The sequence below is a fragment of the Manis javanica genome, chromosome 1 (genome assembly GCF_040802235.1).
Source record: "Manis javanica isolate MJ-LG chromosome 1, MJ_LKY, whole genome shotgun sequence".
NCBI classification, from domain to species: Eukaryota; Metazoa; Chordata; class Mammalia; order Pholidota; family Manidae; genus Manis; species Manis javanica.
Window position 1 is genome coordinate 50,368,424 of NC_133156.1, and position 24,602 is coordinate 50,393,025.

At 40.4% G+C, this 24,602-nt stretch overlaps 1 protein-coding gene across 1 annotated transcript in view; it reads left to right on the forward strand.

Moving 5' to 3' along the window:
• The window catches only part of DOCK2 (dedicator of cytokinesis 2), a 383,680-nt gene that overhangs the window by 74,558 nt on the left and 284,520 nt on the right, over positions 1–24,602 (forward strand). The window contains exon 22 of the mRNA XM_036995173.2: positions 700–834. Coding sequence (XP_036851068.1) covers positions 700–834 — 135 coding nt within the window. The remainder of the gene's footprint in view (positions 1–699; positions 835–24,602) is intronic.

Consider the following 24,602-nt stretch of genomic DNA (forward strand, 5'->3'; position numbering starts at 1 on the left):
TGGATTAAATAAAATCATTCAAACCCAAGGTTGGGATGAATATTTTATGGTGGCTGAAGTACATGAAAACATTCATTCATTCATTCAGTCAGTCAGTCAATTATTATTTACACAGCAGCTACCTGTAGTAGACAAAGGGATTCAAAGGCTCAAGAAAAGAAAGTGCACATGCCAAACAGCTCATTGTAGCTTGGGATAGGGAACTGAGAACTAGAACTGGGAAGTGACGCTGTGGAGGTTGGTGGATGCCAGTTTGCGAAAGGGCCTTGAAAGGCAGACCAAGTAATTTGAAGTCTGCCTTGCTGGTAAAAAAGAAACATGGAAATTTCCTAGGCAAGGGAGTTGCATGCTAGAAATATTTTCTATAGGAAGCAAGCACAGAAAAGGACATTATCACCATTATTACTTCCACTTGCATCCTAATTGTGACTAGTTTTCCTAGTCAAAAAAAAGAGATTTATTTTTGGTCACTCGCTTTTCCTTTGCTGGCTTTTTATGGGTGGGGAATACTTCTTTACTCCTTGCATTAAATACATGTATTTTTTTAAGCAGAGTTATTTTTATGGTTGCAAATGAGTGAGCTTAGCTGTACCACTACCCTTAATGTTTGACTGAATGCTTTATAATTTACTGAGCAAATTAATTACCGTGCTCTGGGTTGGAAAGAGATGTATTTTGAAAATATAATTCCTTATTCAGGAAGTTGATGACGGTACTGAAGACCTACTTGGATACTTCTAGCAGAGGGGAGCAATGTGAGCCAATCTTAAGAACTCTGAAAGCTTTGGAATATGTATTCAAGTTCATTGTTCGGTCAAGGACATTATTTTCACAGTAAGTGCTTATTATGTAAGAGTGATTGATTAGCTCTGCAATTCCTGTGGGATACAATAGAATTTATGCTACTGTTAAAAAATTATAACCAGCCGTTGATCAAAAACAACTTAAAAATTCAACTTGGAGAGTTAGAAATAGGTAGTAATTGTTCCCTCTGAGTTCATTTGGGAAAAAAAAATCTTAACATGTTGTAGGGTTATGTTTCATCTAATGAACATGATTTGTGATTTGAGGCTCTCCTGCATTTCCCTATCATTCTTCATTTGATTCTTGAGATATGGTGAAAACTTTCCAGGAATCTGTATTCAATGATAGAGGTGTGGGGAGTGGAGAGGGCAAAACTCAGGGAATTTGACATATATTGGCTGTAGGAGGTTTGTGCATGACAGATGTGCTGGTATTTGCAGTTGACCTGTCTGTCTTTGAGATCCTAGTGGCCAAAATGTCAACTGATATGTAAGAGCACCTAAGAGATTTGAGTTTGGATGGTCAGTATTACAGAGGTTAGTTGCTCTTTTGAAGGGCTTTAGAGAAGGAGGCATTCAAATATAACCTTCAAAAGAACAATTTACATTCATCTTGGCCATAGGCAAAGTTAGACAAGGGATTGATTGTGCATGTGATCAGGTTGGATGTGTGTTATGGGAAGTATGAAAAAAGCAGTTAGGGAATATAGTCCCTGTATTCTTATCAGTGAAAATAAAGAACACACAACTCAAACTGACTTAGGGAGAATAGGATTTTATTTTATTACACATTTTTAAAAATTCCAGTGGGTATATTGGTCTCTAGCATGGCTGGGTCCATATACTCAATATCATCAGGATAGTCTCTGTTCTCTCTAGATCTTGGCTCTGCTTTCTTTTTGTTGGTCACCTTCTGAGGCAAGTTTTATACATGGAAGCCATGGGAAGCCTCAGGTTCTTATTCTAGCTTAAGAAGTCCTAGGTTCCTAGGTTCCATTTAAATCCTATGCCAAGAACTGGCCTGAATCATGTGCTAAGGTCTTAAATGATGTAACCAGGGGAACAAATATCAGATTGTGTAGTTGTGGTCACAGGTGCACCTCGGGAGCCATGAGTTGGATCAACCACTTAGGTGTAGACTTGCTTACTTGGTTTCCCGAACAGATGGTTTCCCAAAAGAAAGCAGAAGTCTATAATAATCATACTGATCATGACCATGGGTGGGCTGTGAAAGTTTCATACTTGACAAGGTATCTGAAATGCATAATCATTTGTTATTCTTCTAAAACATTCTTTGATATTCAGGTGATGAATAGAAAGACATGAGTGTCTTGAACCATGTCACAAAACATGTCACTTAGGTTATTGTAAAAATAATATATCTGTTTCAATTCACCTGGTTTGTCAGTTAGTCAAGGCAGACTGTGTAATGAAGACCTGGGGATATTCTTCCAAGTTCAGGAGATACTTGCCAATTATTTGACTATAGGAGACAACTGTGGGTCTTTCTAAGGGTTTACTTTCTTGGTGGAGTTCAGGGATTCAGACATTGTAATTCCAGATTAACAGGCAAAGTATCTTATTTCGTCTTGTAAATGAGAACTTCAGATCTACAAGAACATACCTTTTCTATTTATCATATTATCTGACCCAGCTTTTCCTTTTGGTTTATTTATTCTATTATTTTTCCTCCCTCCCTCCCTCCATCCCACCCGCCCTGTGCTCCTTCCTTCCTTCTTTTTGTCCTTCTTGTCTTATCTCTCTTAGTCTTTGTCTCTTCTCTCCATAGGAGCAAACATTTGTTTTCTTTTTCTCGGTCTCAAGACATGTCATCTTGCTCTTCATTCATAATAAATTCAGTGTTGCTAGAACTCTAAGTGACTTTTGGCCTCTAAAGGAGTGGGGTGATCTCTAATTCCTTGTTGTGTCCCCAGCATAGCATATAGAACATCATACAGAACATCACTGACACTCATAAAATGCCTTTTGGAAAAGGTGCATTTTGGGGTCTAAGAGAATCCATTTGGTCAGAAGAGCTGTCTCTAAGGTAACCTAAGCTTAATCTTGGATCCTTTCTCATGAACACAAATAGGCTGACCTGCAGGGACAGCATAAGACCTCATGCTGAGGGCAAGTAGGTTTCCTGTATCTTGTTCATTTTAGAAGTTTTAGCAATGGTTTGCTCTCCATTGGACCATCAGGGACATTGGAAAGCAAAGAGGATATTTCCCCATAATAGGAGGGCATTTTACATGGGAACCAGAGAAAAGAAGGTTTAATGCATTGAGATTTCTAAGCCAGCTGGTGGGAAATCATAATTATTGCTTTGGAGGTTTATTGTGTCTGGTATTGTGTTTCTATTTCCTGTTATTCCTTTGTCTTCTTTCCTCATGTGCATAATTGCAGCAGATCTAACTCCCATTAGTTGCTCCCATACCATTTTTTCTTTGCATGTACTGCACACGAACATTTGCAAGAGCTAGAGATTTTCCTGTATCAATCAATACACAGGATGCAGTTGGGAAGGGAAGACGAGGAGTTGTTGAGAAGAACTGGATATTTTTTAGGATTATTCATTTTAATCACAAAGCCAAAGAGTGTGATTTTTGCTGTCCCCTCTCTTTATGTTACTAGTTCTTCTGAGTCAAAGTCTAGAGCAGGTGTGTCTGGGCATATTCTTGTGCTAGAGCTGCAAAAAAAAGCTGCAGAGTAGGTTAGAGCTTCTGCCATCGGGAGGCAGGCTTTAAAATATGGGAAATTCCTAAATTATAGGAAGTGTGTCCAAAAGATGCTGGGTAGCCATAAATAAGACCGATATCCATTAGGCTTTTCTAGGATGACTGAGCCCCTGGGAGGTATAGCATATAGTAAAGATCATCCAGAAAGAGCTGACGTGACTGTCCTCTAGGCATTGAGCTTAATAAAACTCCTCGCAGTGCTTTTTTATCCTAAAGCTCATAGAATGAGCTGAGTTGATACCAAAGGTTTCTGAGCTATATAATTGCTCAGAGTCCAGAGAAACCTGTGTTGTCCTGACCCACATGATATGGACACTGAATAGCTTCCCTTCCTTCGGCCAGGCACACAGGGATGAGACTGCAGTGCTTCTGTTAGGATGGCTCTCTAAGAGAGAGAAGATCCAGAGCGTGGTGCTATAACAAGATTTGTTCTTGCTTGTCTGTGTGTTCCTTATAAATCCTAATGCTGCCATAGTCTAGAGCATAGGATGCAGTATGGGATAATGGTTATATTCAACTTGTGCTGGTCAGTGTTGGCTCAGTGATGGTCAGTGTTCCCAGTGGGAAGAGGAAGTTGTATTTCTGTCCTTGTGAACACCTGGCTTAGTGAGTGACCCAGCCTGTCTGAGACTCGGTTTCCTCAACCATAATGGGGGTAAACCAGCTGCTGGTGTTTTGATGATGAAATGAGATCGCAAGTACAAAGTTCTCCATGTAGCATCTGCACTGATTCCATAAACATAATCAGCGTTAGCTGCTATCGTGTTTTCTCTTGGAGAGACTACAAGAGTGCTTGCTTCAAAAACTCAGATTTAAATTAGTAAAAGGAAATTCTGGTGTCTTGATTCACGCTCTAAATTTTGCTTCTTGTTAATGATATCATAATTATTTCCTGCTGTTTATTATTTAAGAGGAAGGGATACCTTTATCAGGTTTCTATATCTTTTGAGGACCACAATATAGGGACCTTCATGGCCTCATGAGTTCATCTTGGTCTGTTGCTGGCCTCTTGGGGATCCTGCTTATGTCTGCTGCTCCCACTTCTCTAGTGCATGTGGTCAGGCTCCTTTGGCCAAGCAGCCCTGTCCCCTGCTCTCTGTTCCCTGCTTGCTCTGCCTGTCTTTTCTTTTGCATCATATCCTCGCTTCTTATTACAGACCTGCTTATTCAGTTCTTGCTTCCTCCTCCCTCCCCATGCAATCCCAGTCTCAGGGGGCTGCTCTGCCAACCACAAACTCCTCCTTCACTGCCCCCTTTACTTATCAGAGGCAATCAGCTCAGTGGTTAAAGGCATAGGCTCTGGAGCTAGGCTACTCAGCTTTGAATTCTGCATTGGAATCCTACCACGACCGTTTATTGTTTATAACCTTGGGCAAATTATGTAGCCTGCCTGAAGCTCAGCTTCCTCATGTATAAAACTGATGCTGGTAAAAACGCTTGCAGAGTTGTTGTGCAGACTAAATGAGCTAATGGATGTCATGCACTTAACTTAGCGCCTGTCACAAAGCAAGCACCCACGTTATTATTACCTGCTAAGTATATTTCACTTTATCTCCCTCAGTCTTCCCAAAAATCTTATGGAGAACTTCATCTCCTATTACTCCTTACTTACTCTGTGCCAGCCACACAGGCATCCTGGCTGTGACTCGAGCTCCTGACTTTGGGCCTTTATACCCTTCCCCTGATATCTGTTTGCTCACTCCCTCATCCCTTTCACATATTTAAAAGAGCTGCCCTTGTCCCTGGTGCTTCTGATTCCCCTCTGTTTCATTCTGCTTTTTGTCTTTTTTCTTCCCTAAAGAACTAATCACGCTAATATACAATAACTAATTATGCTTTTGTTGACTACCGTCTCTCTGCTAGAATGTCAGGTCCACGAGGACAGGAGTCTGACTGTTTTGTACTGTATTCCAAGCACTAAAAACAGCACCTGGCGTGTAGCTAGCACTTGTTCAGTGTGAAATGGAATGGCATTTCTATCCCCCTTTCACAGATAAGAAGCTGAACCTTAGACACAAACTCAAAGGTCACCCAGCTGAGAATTAGCAGAGTGAGGCTTCATATTCTACCTCATTTGATTAATTTAATTTAAGAACTAATTTTTGCCAACTCATGCAAGTGTTAAGTGTGGTTGGCCAAGAGGAGGGGCTGTCCTGAAGAGAGCAGCTCCAGCTGGAAGGGTGGACTTGCTGGGGGCTCTCAGGGTTGCTGAGAGGCACAGGACTGCATGACTTGAGGCACTATCATCCCTACACACAGTAGGATCCAAGTCATTCAAATAAATGACTTGAAACAAGAGTTGTCAGGAAAGTAGTCCTTGCCATTATGCTAAAGCTGTCTAGGCAAATGTGACTTTATCCTATCTCCCGAGAAATGAGTAAAGAAAAGCTGACATAAGGCCAGCATCCATGAGCTCACACTCCTTGGAAGGAGTCACTCACTGGTCAGGGAAAGATAAATGCACTTAGGATGCTGCTCCCCTGCCCTCATTGAGGAGTCCGGAAGGGTTGCCCTGGAGTGCACAGTGCCATTCCCCTGCACTGGGCCGCCACCCCGTTAACAGGGCATCAGAGGCACAGGGTTCATGCCTCCAGTGGACACGCCCACTCCGGTCCACTTCCCCGGAGGCCAGTTGTCACTGCCCTTTCTCCGGCTGTCTTCAGCACAGGATGATTGGATGGATGCTCTGATGCTCTTTTGCCTTTAAATTTGCATCTCACTTTATTCTGACTGTCCCCACCTCCCAGCCCCGACCTTACCCTCCCATCAGCTCAATTTCGACTTATGTAAATATTATATTCTAGTTCATTCTCTAAATCATGAATATTCTGTTAGGAAGCAAGATTGTCTGAATAAACCTCAGGCATGCTTAGTATAGCCTGTGGTCGGAGGGAATACATAAGCTGGTGCCTCTTTAAACAAATACGAATTTAACTAGAAAGGTACTTGCCAGTGTGATTTGCTTTCATTGTTCATGTATGAATAAATATTAAAATGTGATCATCTGTTTACGCTGAGCATGGGCTAGAATGCCCATCACATTGCTATTTCTGTTTCTCCTGTATGCAATTTGTTTGCACGTTAATGCCGTTTATTCCCATGTAAGCCTCTGTTTCAGTTTTGAATATAATTTCACTTTTTGATGACAGTAGTGGCTCAGTAAACTGTACAATTTCAGTTAATGGAATTATTTTATGATAACATTAACTTGGTGCCAGATCAGGATGGAAGAGAACACTGTCGTCAAAGTGCTATTGTCAAACAGTTGCTTCTCTTTAATTTATTATCTATTTTATGAGTTGCTACAGTGCAGGGGAAAAGCTAACAGCCTATTTCTTACAAACATATATGAAAGCACTTTGTAGACCATCAAGTAAGTTTCTGTTATTATAGCACAAAATCATGCATATGCATGTAATTCAGATAGTCCTCTTTGCCCTTTCATATAGAAATACTGGTAAACATTTTTTGAGAACCTGTTATGTGCCAGGCACTTTAAGTGTTGGAGACTCTGAAATTAATAACTAAGGCTTCCTCAAGTAACAGAAATCTAGTAGGCAAGATCAACGTTCCACCAACCAGATCACAGTTCTCTGCAATAAGCAATGATCAGTAACACGATACAGTGGAGGCTTGCAAATGACTCTGTGGGGGCAGATTGGTTTGAATGACAAACTCCATCTCAGAAGCAATGGTAATTCTTCTTAGAGGAGGTGATGCTTTAAGCCAACCACTGAAAGGTATTTAAGAAGCTAGCTCATGGGCGAAAAAAGAATCACAAATTCCAAGTAGAGGGAACAACGAATGAAACAGAACTTCCAATTACTCTGGCTACTCTGAGGTGCCACTTATAAAGTCTCTGTGCTTAGCCCAGCATCACTTTCACTCTACCTCCCTTTACACTCACAACAATCCAGCAAAGTATAGGTATTGTTATGTTCATTTTACAGAAGAGGAAGTTGAGGCCCAGAAAGGCACAGAAAGTGATTCTAGGTCACATACCTAGACAGGGAGGGATCTGACAGCAAACTTAAGTTCTTTGTTTTCTGCTGGGCCCACCCATGAAATGTGGAGAAGTGTGGCTGGTGTGTGAAGCTGCAATGGTGGGAGAGCAGAGATGAAGGGATGATGCATCTGAAGAGGTGGGTTGAAGTTACATTGTGAAAAACCTTAAATGCCAGAGCAAGAGGTTTGGGGGATATTGGCATAAATGCCATCCTCTATTCTCAGAGCACAGAGTGAGTAGCTCAGTGGTGTCCAAGCAAATCCACTAGGATCAGGTAAAAATATTAAAGTTTCTTTACGTTGTCCCAAGATGAAGAAATTAAACTTTATAAACATTTAAGTTATAATTAGTACATGGATATAATTTATAAATAAGTAAGCATCTGTTGAGAAACACGCTTACATTTTTTTTTTTCTCATAAGAGCAATTTGGAAACCTCTGCTTTTGGCAGTGGGGAGTCACTGAAGTTCTAAAGCAGGGGATTAACCTGATTACACTTTAGAAAGATTATTGCGGAAGTAAGGTTAGTAGCCCCTAGAAGATGGTGTAGAACAGGGGAGGCAGGAGATCAGTAATGACGGCATTACAATAATCCAGGCAAGAGGACTTGAACTGAGGGTGGTCACAAGGGGGGCTGGAGAAGAAGGGAAGAAAGAAGATAAGGGTGTATGGCTGGCATGAGTGCCAAAACTAATTGAATGTGGAAGTAGAATTGAAGGAGAGGGCCAAACCAGCCCATCTGAGGCTCAAGTTTGTGGTCCATTCCATCAGGCATTGCCCATCAGCATGATGGAATCAGAGGAGAGGCAGGTTTGGGGGGAAGATGTGTGTTTAGTTTGGGACATGTAAAATTTGAGATGTTTATTGGTAAAGCCAGGTGGAAATGTACAGCAGGCAGTTAGATACAAATTTGGAGGGTAGGAGAGTAAAGAATGGAAATACGGTTTTGGTAGAAATTGATCCAAAGAGGTTTTTGAAGCTATAGCTCAAGGTGAGCAATGTTGTAAAACTCTGGGGATTAGCGTGTTGAAGGGATGGACAAAGGGAGAATCTAGGGAAGTCGATTGTGACATAGGAGAGAGAGGAAGAAGGATTGCCATCCCAGGAGCCAGGAAAGGGAGCATTTCAAGGAGTGAGTGTCAGCAGCATCAACTGTTACTGTGATTTCATGGGGACTAAAAACAAATCAGAGGTAAGGGATTTTGCAATTAGGAGGTCTTTGGTGAATTAGACAGAAAACCTCTCCAGTGTTTGCGTCTCCTAATATCCAGTCTGGAGACCATCAGCAGGCAGAGGGATCAGGGCTTTGGGGTGCATTCAGTTTCCCATCATCTGCATGTGAATTATCCTTTGCCAGGTAGTAATCCTAGATTGGATCCCCCCTGCTGATCATTCGGATGCTGTGTAAGCAGTTTCCTATTTGCGCCCACACTGGTCTCTTCTGCCTCCATTGTCCATTTAAATGGCTTAATTTTGCAGAACAAGACTATCTGTGCTGTAAGATAGTTAAGGGAAAAGCCATGGAGTACACAAGATATTTATTCTTCCAGGTTGAATTTTCTTCTTAACTCCTTCTTAGAAGTCTAGACAGTAGCTTGCTGGCAGGATCCTGGCCTTTGTGCACAAATGTTTGTTTCTGTCAAATGCTGAGGCTGACAGTTTCTCAGAGACAGACTTGGGAGGGAGATCAATTTACTGAATATATATGTAGATTAAGGAAATGTGTTTGTAAATCCCCTGTAACCAAATACAAACTTGCAGAATAATAAAGGATCTAGTTCACCAGAGAGGTGAAATCACCAAGCTAATGTAATTGTCAGGGATACCCAGCTGAATCAGGATGACTAGATGCACTTTGTAATCCCCTTCAAATGCACTTGAGGCAGGCATCACCCTGAAGTAGAATTTCTTCCCTTCATAGGATATAGTATATTGCTCAGTTATTGGACTTGCTGCCTATTGTGTCTTTGGGGTGGATGGAAAATTAAAAAGGAGTTAGTTATGAGGCACATGTGGTCGATGTCCTTCAAGTCCCCAAACAGGCCCCCCTCTCTCTCAGGTCTATTCTTCTAATGTAGCTGACTGCAAAGACACATTAATTCAATTCAGTTAATTTATTTATTCAATAAATATGTTTGAGTCCTACTATCTGGTCAAGTTCTGTGCTAGGGTACTGCAGTGAACAAGACAAATTTAGTGCTGCCCTCATTCTGCCCTTATGTAATACCGGGGGAAACCAAAACAATAAGCAAACAAATATGCCAAGTGGTTGCAAACCATGATAAATGCCAGTAAGGGAAAAAAGCAAGTTGTTGAGATAGGTAATACAGCATGGTGGTGAGAAATCCCGGTGACTAACTGCCTGTGTAAACTTGGGCAAATGACTTACCCTCTGTACCTTAGTTTCCTCATCTAGATTTTGGATTACCTCATAGTGTTTTTGTGTGGAGTCTGAAGACTGTTAAACTGATAAGGTGAAGGATGCTAATGAGCCAGCCATTCAAGGGAGAGAAGGAAGAGTCCTTAGTGGAGGAAAAATTTGATCAAGTTCTCTCAAATAAGAAAAAGCTTGAAGCTTTTCAGAAATTTAGAGAAGACTAGTGTGGCTGAAGTATAGTAAGCAAAGGAAAAAATAGGAGAAACGTGAATCTGGAGCAATTGTCAGAGTTTATTCTAATGTATCACAAAGTCCTCCGAAGGCATTTAAGGTATGCTATGAGCATGGATTGGTGGTGGCCACCTGAACTCATGCTGAGGAGGACACTGAGGCTGAATTTAGATGTAGCTGTACAGGGAGCTGTGACTGGTTAGTGGTACCTGAATTGGGCAGCTCAGCAGGGAGTGACAGGGAGTACTTAACTCCTGCGTTAAGTACACAGCCTTGGAAAGGAGTAAAGGCTCTGAGTTCAAGCAGAGAGTGTATTATTCTGCAAAGCATCTATGTTTTAGATTATAGTGATTCTATAATTAAAGTTAAAAAGTGTGTGTTCAAAACTCCACCAGCCTCTTTGGTTGCCTCCTGTAAGACACATGTGACAGGAACTGCCCGTTCTACAGTTGGGTTAGGGGTTAGACACAGCCTGTGTTGCTGAAATCACTGAGTAATCCCTTTAGTTTTTTTCTGCAGTCTCTCAACTCTGCTAAGCATCATTGTCTTATAATCACCACCTTTACTATTTTTTAAAGCTGCGTATGTTTCAGCCACATGAATTTTTGGTTGCAGTTTTAGATAACTGATTTTTTTTAAGTATATGATTATAGTCATCTCACAATTATCTGTTAATATGTAGGTCTAAAGATGAATATTACGCAAAGTAGCAGATAATGTCAAAATTATTGATGTGCTTTCATTGTCTGAGTGCACTATGCAGAGGCGCATTCTCAGGTTCAGGTGAGCTTTTCCTCAGAAGGATGTTCTTCAAAATCACAATCACTGGACTAGATAGTATCATTAATTATTATTTCCTGATGTCCTATCAGATGGGCATTCTGGAAGGAGGGCAGAACTGCCAGTCTCATGTACAATAGAGGTAATAAAAATTAAGAGCTTGCCCATAATCAAGTATATTTTGTGAATAAACCATAGATAAATGATAGTATTATCACATCAACAATTAAGAATATCCCAGAGAGCACAGCCACAGCATTTTATACTGCTGGTCTCACTCTCTTCTTCAAAACGCTTTCTCCTAGGCTTCTACACCACAGAACTCTTCTCATGTTCCTTATACCTCTCAGACCCTTCAGAGGTCCTGAATGTTCAGATTGGCCTGCTCCTGCTTTCACTCAATTCCCTCTCCCAAGGTGAATAAATTCAAACCCACTGCTTCAGTTATCACTTCTATACAGATAACCCCCAAATCCAGCCGGACCTTTTTACTGAGTTCCAGATCTGTATCTCCAGTCATTTACTTGATACTTCCCCTTTTCGCATCTCAAAAGCAATTCAAAGTTAGCATGTCCAGAACCAAACTCATGACGTCACCCGTCTCACTGACCTACAGTTGATTCCATGTGTTGCATGAGGCAGAAAAATAGGACTTTTTGATGCCTCATTTTCTGTTTATTCTCATATCATCCACAGTCAAATCTCAATCTTTTCTCTTCTTAGATGTGTCTCAGATTCACTCACATCTTCCCATATTCACAACCAACATCTTTTTCAAAGTTCTCTTCACCTCACCCTGGATTATTGTGTTGGCTTTCTCCAATGGTCTTGCTGCTTCCATCCTTGTCCTCTTATAATCTGTATGCTATGGGGTCTGAATTTTCTAGGTAGACAATTTCAACACATGTAAATATGGAAAGTTTTGTTTCTCCCTTTATAATCATAGTTCTTTTTCTCCCTATTTTATTGCATTGGCTAGGATTCTAGGGCAGTGTTGGATAAAAAATAGTGATACATGATTACTTATTGGCTTTTTAAAAAATTTTAATGCCTTTTTATCAGTTTAAAGAAGTCCCTTTCTATTACTGATTTGATAATTATGTTCATTATGAAACAATATTAGATTTTATTGTGATTACTAGTATTTTGAATTTATTCCTACCATCTTAGCTTTGCAGGCTTCCTGCCACTTTGGTTTTTCTGTCCTTTTTTTTCTTTCTTTCTTTTACATTATTTAAAATTTTCTTACTCACTTTTTCCCCTTTTCTAGTTTGAAAATTAAATTCTATATTCAATTCTATAGTGGCTATTTAGATAGTCTATCATACGTATTTAACTTAATAAAATCTAAAGTTAATGTCTTTAGAGTTCTCTTGAATAATAAAAGGATTTTAAGACAAGTGTGTGGATTGTGAGCATTTTAGTCTTGCTTTGTTTGATAACTCCACAAATGAGACACTACTATTATTTTAAGAAGCATCTGTTTATATGTTTTTAAAAATTCATCAACACTACTATACTGTATGCTTAAAAGTGGTTAAGATGGTAAATTTTTGTTACATGCTTCTTATCACAATACAAAGAAATCTTTAATAGTTAACCTTAGCAAATTTTATTTGTAAAGTTTTCAAGTTTAATTACTCTGATTTTATTCTGAGGCTTGGAAGGAAGTTTTCCTGCATATAGACTTCTAGCTCATTTTTTAACTCTGATCCTCTGTTAAGGTTAGCTGCCAATCTTACTGCTGTTTCTTTATAGACACTCTGTTTTTTCTCTCTGATGACTTTAAGAGGATCTCTTTGTCTTTGATGTTCTGCAGTTTCACCATGACGTGTTTAGGAATAAGTTTGCTTATATAGATAATATGTTAGGTTTCCTGGATTTGTAGTTTTTATTTTTAATACTGATTCCAAAAAAATTCTCATTAAATTAACAGTCCTTGAACATTGGAATTTTCCTTATGTATTATATTATCTCTCTGAAATGTCAGCTAATGTATGTTAGACTTTATTATGTTCTCCATAATATTTCCTTTTTGTTTTTGGGGGTTCATTCTGGTTAATTTCTTTGAATCCATTTTCCATCTCACCAGTTTCTCTCTTTAGCTATGTCTAATATGTTATTTAACTCATTGATTGAATTTTTTGTTTTCTGTATTACATTATTTATTTTTAGAAATTCCATTTAATTCTTACTCAAATATAATTTTTTGTTTTTATATTTCTTTGTTTCTTACATATTTTCAAGCATCATTTTTATATTTTGAAGCATATTAAGTATAAGATTTTATATTGTTTTTTGTATAATTCTAATAAGGGGAATCTTTGTGGGTCTGATTCTGCTCTCTGTTTGGATGACTTTGATTCCTTGTGCATTTTATTGTTATTTTTTAAAGCTAACTTTCCTTGGAACTTTATTAGTTGTTACATATTTTTAGTACTGAATTAAAGTATTTATTTTCCTGCAAAAAATGAGAATTTTCTTCTGTTACTCACCTTGGGGCACTAACAACCAGAGATTTCTTAAAATTTCTGTTTGTGGATCCAAACCAGAAGCATGAATTTGGAAAACAAAACAAACAAAAGCTCAAAGTAAAATCCAGATGAGGATTGGCTTGCAGTTAAGAAATCTCAATGGAGATGTGCTTTTCTTCTCCACCCAGCATCAAAGAGAAGGTAGTTTCCTTACTTTTTCCTTTCATGCAATAGGTTTATTTCTCACTCTTCTTTACAAGCAGGTGTCACAATCTGGGATACAAGCTTTATGTTAGGTTCTCCAGTAAGCAGGCCCTGGGAGTCATCTCATTTCTTTTATTCTACAAGCAACCATCTAAATAGAAATTTAAGTGGAAACTTCTACTTCTTAATCCCCTTCACCCATTTCATCAATTATGCTTCAATTTAAAAGCAAACAAAGAGTATTTATCTGTGTCTAGTACATAGTAAGCATTTAATGAATCTTAAAACTAATAATAGTAATAACAAAAAATTTCATAATAAAAGATCTCTAGTTCCAATTAATCAATCAATAGAAATTTGAGGACACTAGGGTTGAGCAAATGCTTTGGGGGCAGAAAGTGGTTTTATTGCTCTGTAACTACCCAGAGGCTCTCTTTTGCTTAGTATTTGTCCTCTGTGTATTCTTTACTTCCTTGACATTTTACTAGACTTATTTTGAAAATCTAGTTTTGTTAGTGATTTTCATTGAGAGGTTTTCCAGGGTATTTTGTCCACCAACTTCAGAAATGGAAGTCTTTAAATTCTGCTGCAACTAGAATGATCTTTCCAAAGCCCAAATCTGATCTGGGTGCTCACCTTGTTAAAATCTTCTAATTTCTTCTCAGTTCTCTTAGGATACAGATAAAACTTCCTGTGGCCTGTAAGAGTCTGTGCATATGGTCCCTAGCTACCTGCCAGTCTCCTTTTACCCGACTTACCCAGATTTTCTCCGCTCTGGGTTCAGGGGCCTTCGTTCAGTCCCTCTGACCTACCTGTCTCCCTTCCCCTGCTGGGCCTGTGTGCTTGCTGTTCCTGTGAATGGAATGCCCTTCCCTGTCCTTTTCTCCTAGGTTCATCGTATTCTCCTTTACTAGGTCACCTCAAGCACTGGTTTCTCAGGGAATCTATCCCTGTATTTTCTGGTTAGTTCAAGTATCTTTAGATTCTCATTGCCCATGTATTTTGTCTTTCAAGTACATACAACAAAAAATATTTGTTGAGTGCCTACTATGCACAAAGCACTGTACTGTCACAGAATTTATAAGAAGAAATAAAAACCAAAGCCCAAATACATATCACAGATGTCCTTTTACATATTTGGATGCCAATTTTTATTTCTTCTTATATATTCCTGGATAGTACAATAATTGGCAGAAAGTGGGTGCTTGACAAATATTTGTTAGTTGAATAAATTATCTTATGGAAACCCTACACACACTTGCTTAAGTCAAGTAAAACTTGCCCTTCTAGACTTTAGAGAAGTCTACTGTATTTTAGTTTCTTCTTCTCTCTTGCCTCATGGCTTGCTTCCTGAGGTAACTGATTGCTTTCTGCATTTGGTTTTAGGGCAGCTATGCACAACTGGTGGCTAAAATTTAGCCCTGAATTTTAAAGCTCCCCCATTTGGGTCAGGGCCCCTCATCCTTGTCCTCCTCCAATATGACTGAATGTAATAATCTAGTGCCTCCTCCACTGTAATAAAAGTGAGAAAGTGGTCTTTCCTAAACCCTAGAAGCCAAGAGAGAGCATGTGAGGGCCCTGCACTAACTCACAGTGGAATCTTTTGTCTGCTGCATGCATTGTATTCCCTGCTTTACTGAACCTCAGGTTTTGTTATTGTCCCCCATTTTGGAAGGCATTCATGGGGCAGGAAGGAATGTGTACCTTGGGACTAATTCACAGGTCATCTCAGGGCCTGGAAATCTAAAAATAACAAACAGCTTTTCAGTACATGAGTGCCTTTCAACTTTTTTAGAATTGCCATTAGAGCCTACACTTCTAAAAGGCATTTAACTCAGCATTTACTCTTCCTTACATGCAGCACTAACACATTACATGCCTGACCCATGCATGCTGAACCCTAAAACTTGGTTACTCTTTAAATCCTTTAGTGATTATGAAAGTCTCTGTCTATGTAAAATATTTGAGGTAGATGTTTGGCTTACATTAGTAATCAGGTATTTGTCCAACAAATATTTATTGAGTAACCACTAGGCCTCTCTGCTGGGCACTGGAAATATGACAATGAATTAAACAGACTCAGACCTAGTCTTCCTAGTCTTCAGTCTAACTTGAAAAGGAGTCACTAAGCAGACAGTCATGTGGGTGCATGTGAGATCAAGCGGAGACGTGTCAGGTGTCCTGAGAGCATGTAGGAGTTGGCTGGTGAAGAGGGGTAGGGTGTAACTGGTGAAAATAAAGCTGAAAGATCTCTGAGGTAGGAGGGAGCCTAACTCAGTTAATCTATGGAAAGACCTAGGTGGCTGGCTGGAATTAAGTGACAGAAGAATAGAGTATCAGAAGATTGCCTAGAAGTATAAGGAGGGGCAGATCTTGAAAACCTTTGAAAGTTAGGCAATAGCATCTGGAAATAATCCTGAGGAAAATGGAGAGCTGTTAAAGGATTTTAAACAGGAGAATGATATGATCACATTTGTTTTTAAAATAGTTCCCTGACCATTGTGTAGAAAATGGGTTGAAAGTGGGTAAGAGTAAAGGAAGGGAGGTGGATTCAGAAACTCTTACAGGTGAGAGGTGATGGGAACTTGGATGAAGGTGGAGCTGATGTAGTTGGAGGGTAGTAAATGGCTTTGGTGACTATAGCTAACAATGCTGTATTTTATACTCGACAGTTGCTAAGACAGTAAATCTTAAATGTTCTCAACACGCACACATACAAAGTGGTAATTACGTGTGAGGTGATGGATATGTTAACTAACTTTATTGTGGTAATCATTTTGCAATATATTAGTCTATCAAATCATCACATTGTACACCTTAAACTTACACAATGTTATATGTCAATTACACCTCAGTAAAGCTGGAAAAAATGCCTTTGGGAAATGGAATTAATGGAACCCATTGAATGAGTGACATTCGAGCTTTTCAAGGTCCGCCCCTACCTACCTCAAGCTCTGACTCGGACACGCATGGGCCCTATGCAGTGCTTGTGAACTCTGCAGGGTGAAGCAGGCTTGGTCTTGGATGATCAGCGTGTCGTATCTGTCTCTTTGACAACAGAAGCCAGTTAAGAATCCTGGAGGTTTTCTTCCCTGGTAATGCGGTCCACTTAAGAGATGAGGGAACTGGTGCCCGAGTGAAGTGAGCTGCTGAAGGTCACAATACACACTAATGCTGGAATCTGGTTTAGACCTCCGTCCTGTAGACCCAGACCACTGCTCTTTCTGCCACGCTGTTGTGTGCTGGCAGTGTGTCTGGCCCTTAGCCATCGTACTACTCAGTGAGATCTCCAGTAATGTAAACTTTTGCTGTGTTTGAACTCAAAACTTCCATAGGTGTTCTCAGATTTCAAAACAAAGAGTTCAACTGCACATGTATTTTTAAAACCAGCACCATTAGTAAGGAAAATGTTAAGAAGTCTGTTTTACTCCACACACCAAATGTCAAAGCTCTCAGTGGAACAGAGCAGGAAACCTGGGGTTAATTACCCTTCTCAGGAAACCACAGACTGAAAGGACAAAGTTCAGATGCTCTTGGCATTACCACTGTTTAGAGTAATAATAACTTGACATTTTTTTTAGGCAGTTGTCTCTCTAGCTGCAGCCCATGCCAGGAACCAGGAGGTAGGTGGAAACCCTGCATCTCAATTCTGTAATTTTAGAAGGAAAACTACCTCCACTTGTTTGATCTTGAATTAGGTCCCCTGGTTACAGCCCTAGTTCCCACGGTAAGGTTGAGAGAATTCAGGAAAGACTTTGAGGAAAAGGATTGCTGTAGAAAGGAATGGAAGATGGGAAACATCCACCCCAAAGAAAGAGTAGATACCTCTTCTCAAAATTAAATATAATATTTACTGTTTAAAAATCAGAATATAGTATAAAAGGGTGTAAAGGAACCATTGACATATATGATCCCTTTTCTAAGTGGTAATTAAATTGACAATTTAATATACAGATTTCCAGATTTTACTAGGGGTGTATGTGTGTGTATGTGTGTGTGTGAAATTGTTCTGTGACTTAATTTTTTCTGTTATCACCTAAGATATCATGGATACTTACTAGGTCATTAAAAACCTGAAGGAAGGAATAACAAGAGAACCAGTCAAAACCTAATTTCTTCTTGGTACCCAAACTTTTAGACCAACTGGGCCTAAAGAGAAAGAACTGAAAGGACTCAGCTGAATATCAGCTTCTCTTTCAAGTAGATGATGCAATCTGAATTTTTCTCTCTGTGTCTTTGAACCATGGAATAATGTGTGTGTGTGTGTGTGTGTGTGTGTGTTTCTATCCTTTGAAACACTGTTTTGAGAACACTCCATTTCTAATTATATTGAGGGAAAAAACCCTGAATGCCATTTTTCATGCTAATGGAGAAATTGACTTAAATGCAGAATTATGAAACTTAGTTCTTCTTGCCAAATTACATAAATACTGCAGCTCCTCTCAGTAGAATGAAGGATGGCATGGGGCACACATCACATTCTATTCATAACTGAGAGTTCTTTTCAAGGCTTTTGCTGCATCTTATTACCTACTTACTATTAATTTATTACACAGGGTTGCCATATTTTAAAGGCAAGAGAGTGTTTTAGATGGATTGTTTTTCTTTCATTTCTTCCATATTGTTGACTTCTTTTTTTTTTATTGAGGCTATTTATACTTCCACCTGAGGCAGTTTTTCTTCAGTGATTGCATTACATTTTGTACATTCATTCTAGACATTTTAAAAAACAGGATCCCCACATGTTAAGTTTTTCTTTTTTCCTCTTACCTACAAATTGTTCTTTCCTGGGGTGATTTACAGGAAGAAGACTGTTTAGTGAGACTTCTTTACAGTTTGCACTGAGGGGCGATCCCTCCTCAAATCTCAAGATTCTGGAAAAGTAACAGCTCAAGTAGAAATAATTTTGTTATTGACGAAAGGATTGCACTAGGAGCCCATCTGAGCCCTTCCTCTCTGCTGCTGGTCATATTCAATTAAATGAAGCTTGCATGGCATTCTCTCTGGCCACCATGGCTTCTTAACAATTCACATTGGCAGCATGGTAGTTATCCTCACCCTTCCTTATGCACCCCCTTTCTAATACAGCTGGCTTTACTCTTTCTCTCCTAATAGAATACCTTTCAACTTTGTTTCAACTTTCAAAAGAAAATTTCTCTGTCCACTGTTGAGGCCAGCTCACCCCAGGCACACTGCACCAAAATTCCTGTCTTAACCTGTAATTTCTGATTCATTTTGGGGCCCTAGACCTTGATGGTGGTGAAAGGGGTAGGGATGGTAACAATGATCACGCAGGGAAGAAGTGGATCAGAAAGGGACTCACTCATTCATGAATCCTTTCCAGCACTACTACTTTGACTTAAATGTGCCTGCTGAATGCACTGGGGATTTTTTTTCCTGTAAGTAGGATCCGTAAGTGCAAGGATGATTTTCAGACAAACTCAGCCACTGGTTTGGCTACCCAGGTTGAGATGAGGGAGAGAGATAAAGAAGCAGGTAGGTTTGGTTTTAGAGTGTTGTGATTTTTCCAGAGTAATCACTTTTCTGAAACCACAGATGCTTTATTTGTTCTTTATGTGAAGTCACTAATTTACATCTACTGTAATAGAGTGAATTATTATTGACTCAGGAGGAGGAACACTAGCCAAGTCACATTGGATTTAGAGCTTGAACAGAAAAAGGCTAGAGCCAACCATTTAGCTTCCTTGACAGTCCCATAGCATCATCCCCTGAGCAAATGATACTTTCCTACCCTCCATGACTTGTTCCAGTTCCTGGAAATCAATTATTATTGCGCTCAGTTCTTGGAGCCAGATACTCTTGGGCTCAGTTCTCACTCTGCCGTTTACTAATCAGGTGACCTTGTTTAGTTATCACAGTGCTGGTGTGTAATAGCAGCTGGTAGTAGTAGTAGTAGTAGTAGTCTTAGTAAAGGTAATAATAAGGCTGCATAGCAAAGATGACTATTACCCTTTGAGATCTAGTTTAAGTGCCATTAGAATTAGTTGAACTGCTATGAATTCTGGATTGGTAAGGCGTTGCTGTACAGGTACATTGAAGGTGCTGCAGTTCATTCATTTAATAATTTATTGCTTTGTGATGCATTTGTTTATAACTCACTTTTGACGTTCCAGGCCTGTGCTAGATGGGGATGTTATGACAAAGATAGCTTGATCTCTGCCTGCATAGAGCTTATATACTCTAGTGGCTAAGATAGGCAAGTAAGTGGTAATGATAAAGAATGAAGTGTTCAGGCAGGAGGCATCAGTTGCTCTGATAGTCTGCATTAATGGTTTGTGGAGTGCATATCATTCTTCTGCAGAAATTCACTAAATAAGTGGCCTCCCTTCCACAGTGTTCTTCCAGTGCCTAGCATTGTATTTGGGGGCAAAAAAGTATCTTGACTTGAGTGGTAAAGTAACACAATGGTCTGGTTGTGACTTCGTTGTTTGAGTAATTTTGCTCAGCACCATGTAAGATTATGGAGATGTTTAAATAGTTTTTAAAATCATTTACGAAGACTTCCAGTTAATCTGATCTTGCACCCAGGCACTTGTGAAATGAGTCAGGTTTGTGTCTCACCAAGAGCAAACTTAGGCAAAGATGTGGTCAAATGAGGGAGACAGAGGAAAGATGGTACCTGGTCTCCTCCTGCAGGGAAGTCATAGGATGGTTGGGGAGGAGGGAAGAAGGGAGTGGGGGGCAGGCTGTCCTGGTGGCATAGGCTGGGGGGCTGCTCAGGGCAGAGAGGTGCCAGCAAATAGGTGGCTGGGGTCAGTGTGAGCTAGAGGTCTCCCTCCCTCCTCTGTACTCCCATTTCCTCTTGTTCATGCCTCTTCATTTTTTTCTCTTTTCTTGTATTTAAAGTACAGATAGTAGTAGCCTCTCTCAAATGGGCTAATCCATTTGCAGAACTTAGCCCTATGCCTCACCCTTGGTAAGTGCTCAATAATGTTAAACTTCTGTATTTCAATTTTGCTCACTTTATACAATTGTTGGCTTGCCTCATGGTTAGAGGCTGAGTCTTACTCATGTTTATCTCTACTACAGGGCCTGGCACACAGTAGGTGCTCAATAAATGATAATTGCCTTTATGAAGATGCTGATTTCTTTCTTCTTAGTGCTTAAGAAGTAAAAATGGGTGGATCCAGAAGAAAAATAACATACTATATAACAATAGCTAACATTTATTGAATGTTTATCATGTGCTAGGCACTGTGCTAATTGCTTTACATACATCATTTGATTGTAGGACCACCTTACGGGCTAGTACCATTTTACGAAAAAGAAAAATGAGCCTTAGAGAGATTAAGAAATTTAGCTAAGGTCACCCAACTAATAAGTGGTAGAGCAGGGTTTGGAAGCCATGCAGTCTTACCTACATTTCTATATTGCCACAAAGAGGCATGGAAGAAATCAGGAGGGTACCTCTGACTGTAGCTCACAGGAGCTGGAAGTGGCTGACATAGAGAAAATGAAATGGAGCTGGTGTGTCAGGAAGCCATCCATCCCTGGATACTAAAGTGAATCTTCTGGCTGGCTTTTCAAACCTGAGGATGCCTTGGTTAGAATGTGCAACCTTGGACCCCTGGCCTAAGGCTGGTATCTCCATTTTAGGCTAAGGCTCTATGTACCTGAGTAGAAGAGGTGGTGCAAAGCATTGTACACACCACATGGGGTTCCATTTGCATTTAGTGAGTGCTCAGCTGTGCGCAGTGTCTCCTTAATGAATCACAAGCAAGCCGAGCATCGCTGTATTTATCCAAGCCCTGGGAGCTAGAGTGTGTGCTGGTCAGGCTTGCATGTCCCAGAACAGTGCTTTGCAGGGTGCTCCAATTTTCCTTGTGGTCAGGGCCTTGGGGCCCTTCAATGATTTGTTCCCTGGCAGAATCAGCTGGTTACTGAAGCATCTTTCTAGGTGTTCTGGAGCCAGAAAAAGATGTTCCCTCTGGAAGCAGTAACAGAGACCAAGTGCTGAAAAAAGAACCTCAAAACTACATCTGCATGCTCTTGAATTAAAGGCCACATTTAGAGCCGTGCAGATAGACGAGGCATTATTTTTCTTTTCAAGCCTCTCAGTCCCCAGAGCGCTGAATGCCCCCCATCGTCAGTTTATTGCTTCCATATAATCTAAAACACTTACGTATTTTTTCCTTTAGTCACTCCTTCCTGGAAATATTCCTTTTACTGTGTACCCTCAGATTGGAGAGTTTGCCAATATGATTATTTCTGTGCTGAGGAGTCAACAATAACATGAATTGCTGATACAACTCAGTGGCAATTATAATATTATGTACATGAAAGGCATTATTTCATTTTTGCCACCTAAAAATAATGCTTTGAGTGAGCATTGTATTTCCATTTTGCCAATAAGGAAATAAAATTTATGGAGGTGTGATTTGTCTGAGGCTATGCAGTTGGTATGGAAGAGTCCAGCTGGATAGAAAACTCTTTACACTAAATAGATTTCATTTCATTTCTTCTTTCCAACTTCAGTTACTTCTTCCAATTGTTCTCACCATGTCTACCAAGTAAAACCTCAGGTTTAAGAATTTGCACACACACACACACACACACACACACATATGAGATTGATGACTGCAAGACTTTTGCTTAATGATATGGTCATTATAAAATTCAAGCCATTTCCCCCACAGAATTATTTTTTATCCTTTATAAAACTTAGGTACACTTTGAACATATTTCCTTCCATAGACTGGAGTGTGGTGTTAAGGTACTTAACATGAATAACAGAGGGCAGCTTGGATTCCCCCTGAGGCAGATGCCCCCAGTCTTGGCCTCACGGGGTCTGTGTCAACTGCCCTCCCTTGTTAGATTCTCAGAGAACAGAAGGAGAAGAATGCTGAGTTCTGGTTCAAACTATACCACTGGTATAGTCTGGGACCTAGAGAAAATCACATCTTCCTTGGTGGTAGAAATTAAATTCAGTTTCCTACAAAGTTTAAAGACCAGTGGACAGCCTTGACTTGATCTTATAGCCTAAATGTCTCTTTTCCTTCCCACTTCAGTCAAATAAGATTTAAAAGGTGGCCATGAAGCCAAGTCACTTCCCCACTCTGGCCCTCAGTTTCTTCATCTGTACAACGAGAAGTGTAGACTAAGCGCTCACTGACCTTCCTCACAGCTCTTGGTTTACATCTCCAAGGAGCTGCAGAAAGAAACCTGTCCCACCTTGCAGAGTTCTGACTACAGAGTATTTGCAACAAATCCAACGGGGCTAGTCTAAGAAAAAAGGGAGCTTGCTGGAAGGATATTGCGCAGCTCATAAAATCCAAAAAGTGCAGAAAGGTTAGGAACTTGCAGCCTTGGGGATCTCTTCAGCAGGAGTTCAAAAATATTTCCCCCAGAGTACTGCCATTAATATGGCTCCCAACAAAGCCTATTTTTGTGTTACTCTGTTAAAAAAATACAAGTTTCAGAGAGAAAGCCACCACTGGGGTGGGAGTGGGGATAAAGCAGGATAAAGCAGCTGGAGGCCATCCTTGGAGGCTGCAAACGTGGTTCCCAAGAAGAGGACCTGGTGGGAGCCCCCTCCCTCCTCACCCACCCACCCCTGCACACATACAAATTAGCAAATAAGTGTTCTTTACAGATAAAGTCTGTGTATGTAAATAATGACCACTCTACCCTGGGCAGCCACATCTGGGTGTAAATGTGAGTGGGGACACTGTACACCAGTGACAGGGATTGCCGTATCATTTAGTAGACATTTGCAGGCAGCTGTGGTCAGTGGGAAGGGTAATGGATTTCAAGGCAAAAGGCTTGGGGGATGGACCATCCATTAACTCAGCTTTGGGCGCAAAGAAAAACTAACAGTGTCATCGCATAGGGAAACCACCACTACTATGATTGAGGGTCCTCCCTTATCTGGTCCCAGGTTTTCCACTTTAATGGGATTTAGGCAAGTTTCAAGTGCTTGAGAGTTTTCTATGCCCTTATCTGTAAAGTGGGAATGCTAGCAATAGTAATACTACTCCTACAGTTAACAGCAGCAAGACAGCAGCTAACATTTGCTGGTGTCCGGCATGTGCTGAGCACCTCACATGGAACTGGACTCCTCACAGCCCTTGGACACGCTGCCATCACGGCCCACATTTGGCAGGTGAGACACCAAGGCTTATAGGAATTAAGAGAGGCAATAAAGTGTAAGGTAGTGTACAAATTGAGAGGGGGGCTCAGGAGCAGGATGGCTGGGTTTGAATCCTGGTCTAACTTACTGGTGTGGAGTCATTGAGCATGTTGCTTAAGTTTCACCAATCTGTAAGATGTGGATAATGATAGGGCCTCCCTCACGGTGTGGTTGGGAGGGTAAGTGATTTAATGTACATACAGACAGTGTCTGGGGCAGAGTAATGCCCTGTGACATTTGCTATTAGTAATAAGGTCTTCAGTTAGTACAGGACAGGGCAGAGATTGGAACCCAGAGCTGACTGACTCTGAAACATACTCTCCGGCAGATATCACTCTGTTAGCAGGACAAGAAAGTTCAGGAGTGAGTAGCATAGGAGAAGGGACAGGAAAGAGAGAAGGGAGGGGAGGAGTAGAAGAGAAGCCAGCTCAGGACCCCTGGCTCCTCTCACACCCTTATCCCTGTGACCATGAACTAGATACCCAGAAAGTCGGCAGCAACTGCAGGTTCCTGTAATGGACTGGAATGTTTGGCACTGGCTTTCTGTTAAGCTTCTTACTTCAACGGGGCTTTAGGAGGGGTTAGTTAAGAAAAAAAGAGAGACAGAGACAGAGAGTGACTAAGACAGAGAGAGACAGATGGAGTTAAAGAGAAAGAGAAAAGCAGAGGTCAACACAGAGACCCACAGACAGAGTTAATAATCCTGAGAAGACAAATGGGGAGACACACACTTAAAGACAAGAAGTAGAAGAGAAGCAGAAAGAACAGAAGAGAGGATGGAGGGGCTGGGGGGGGGATTTAGTGGAGACAGCGCTGAGACGGCTGTGACGGACCGCCTG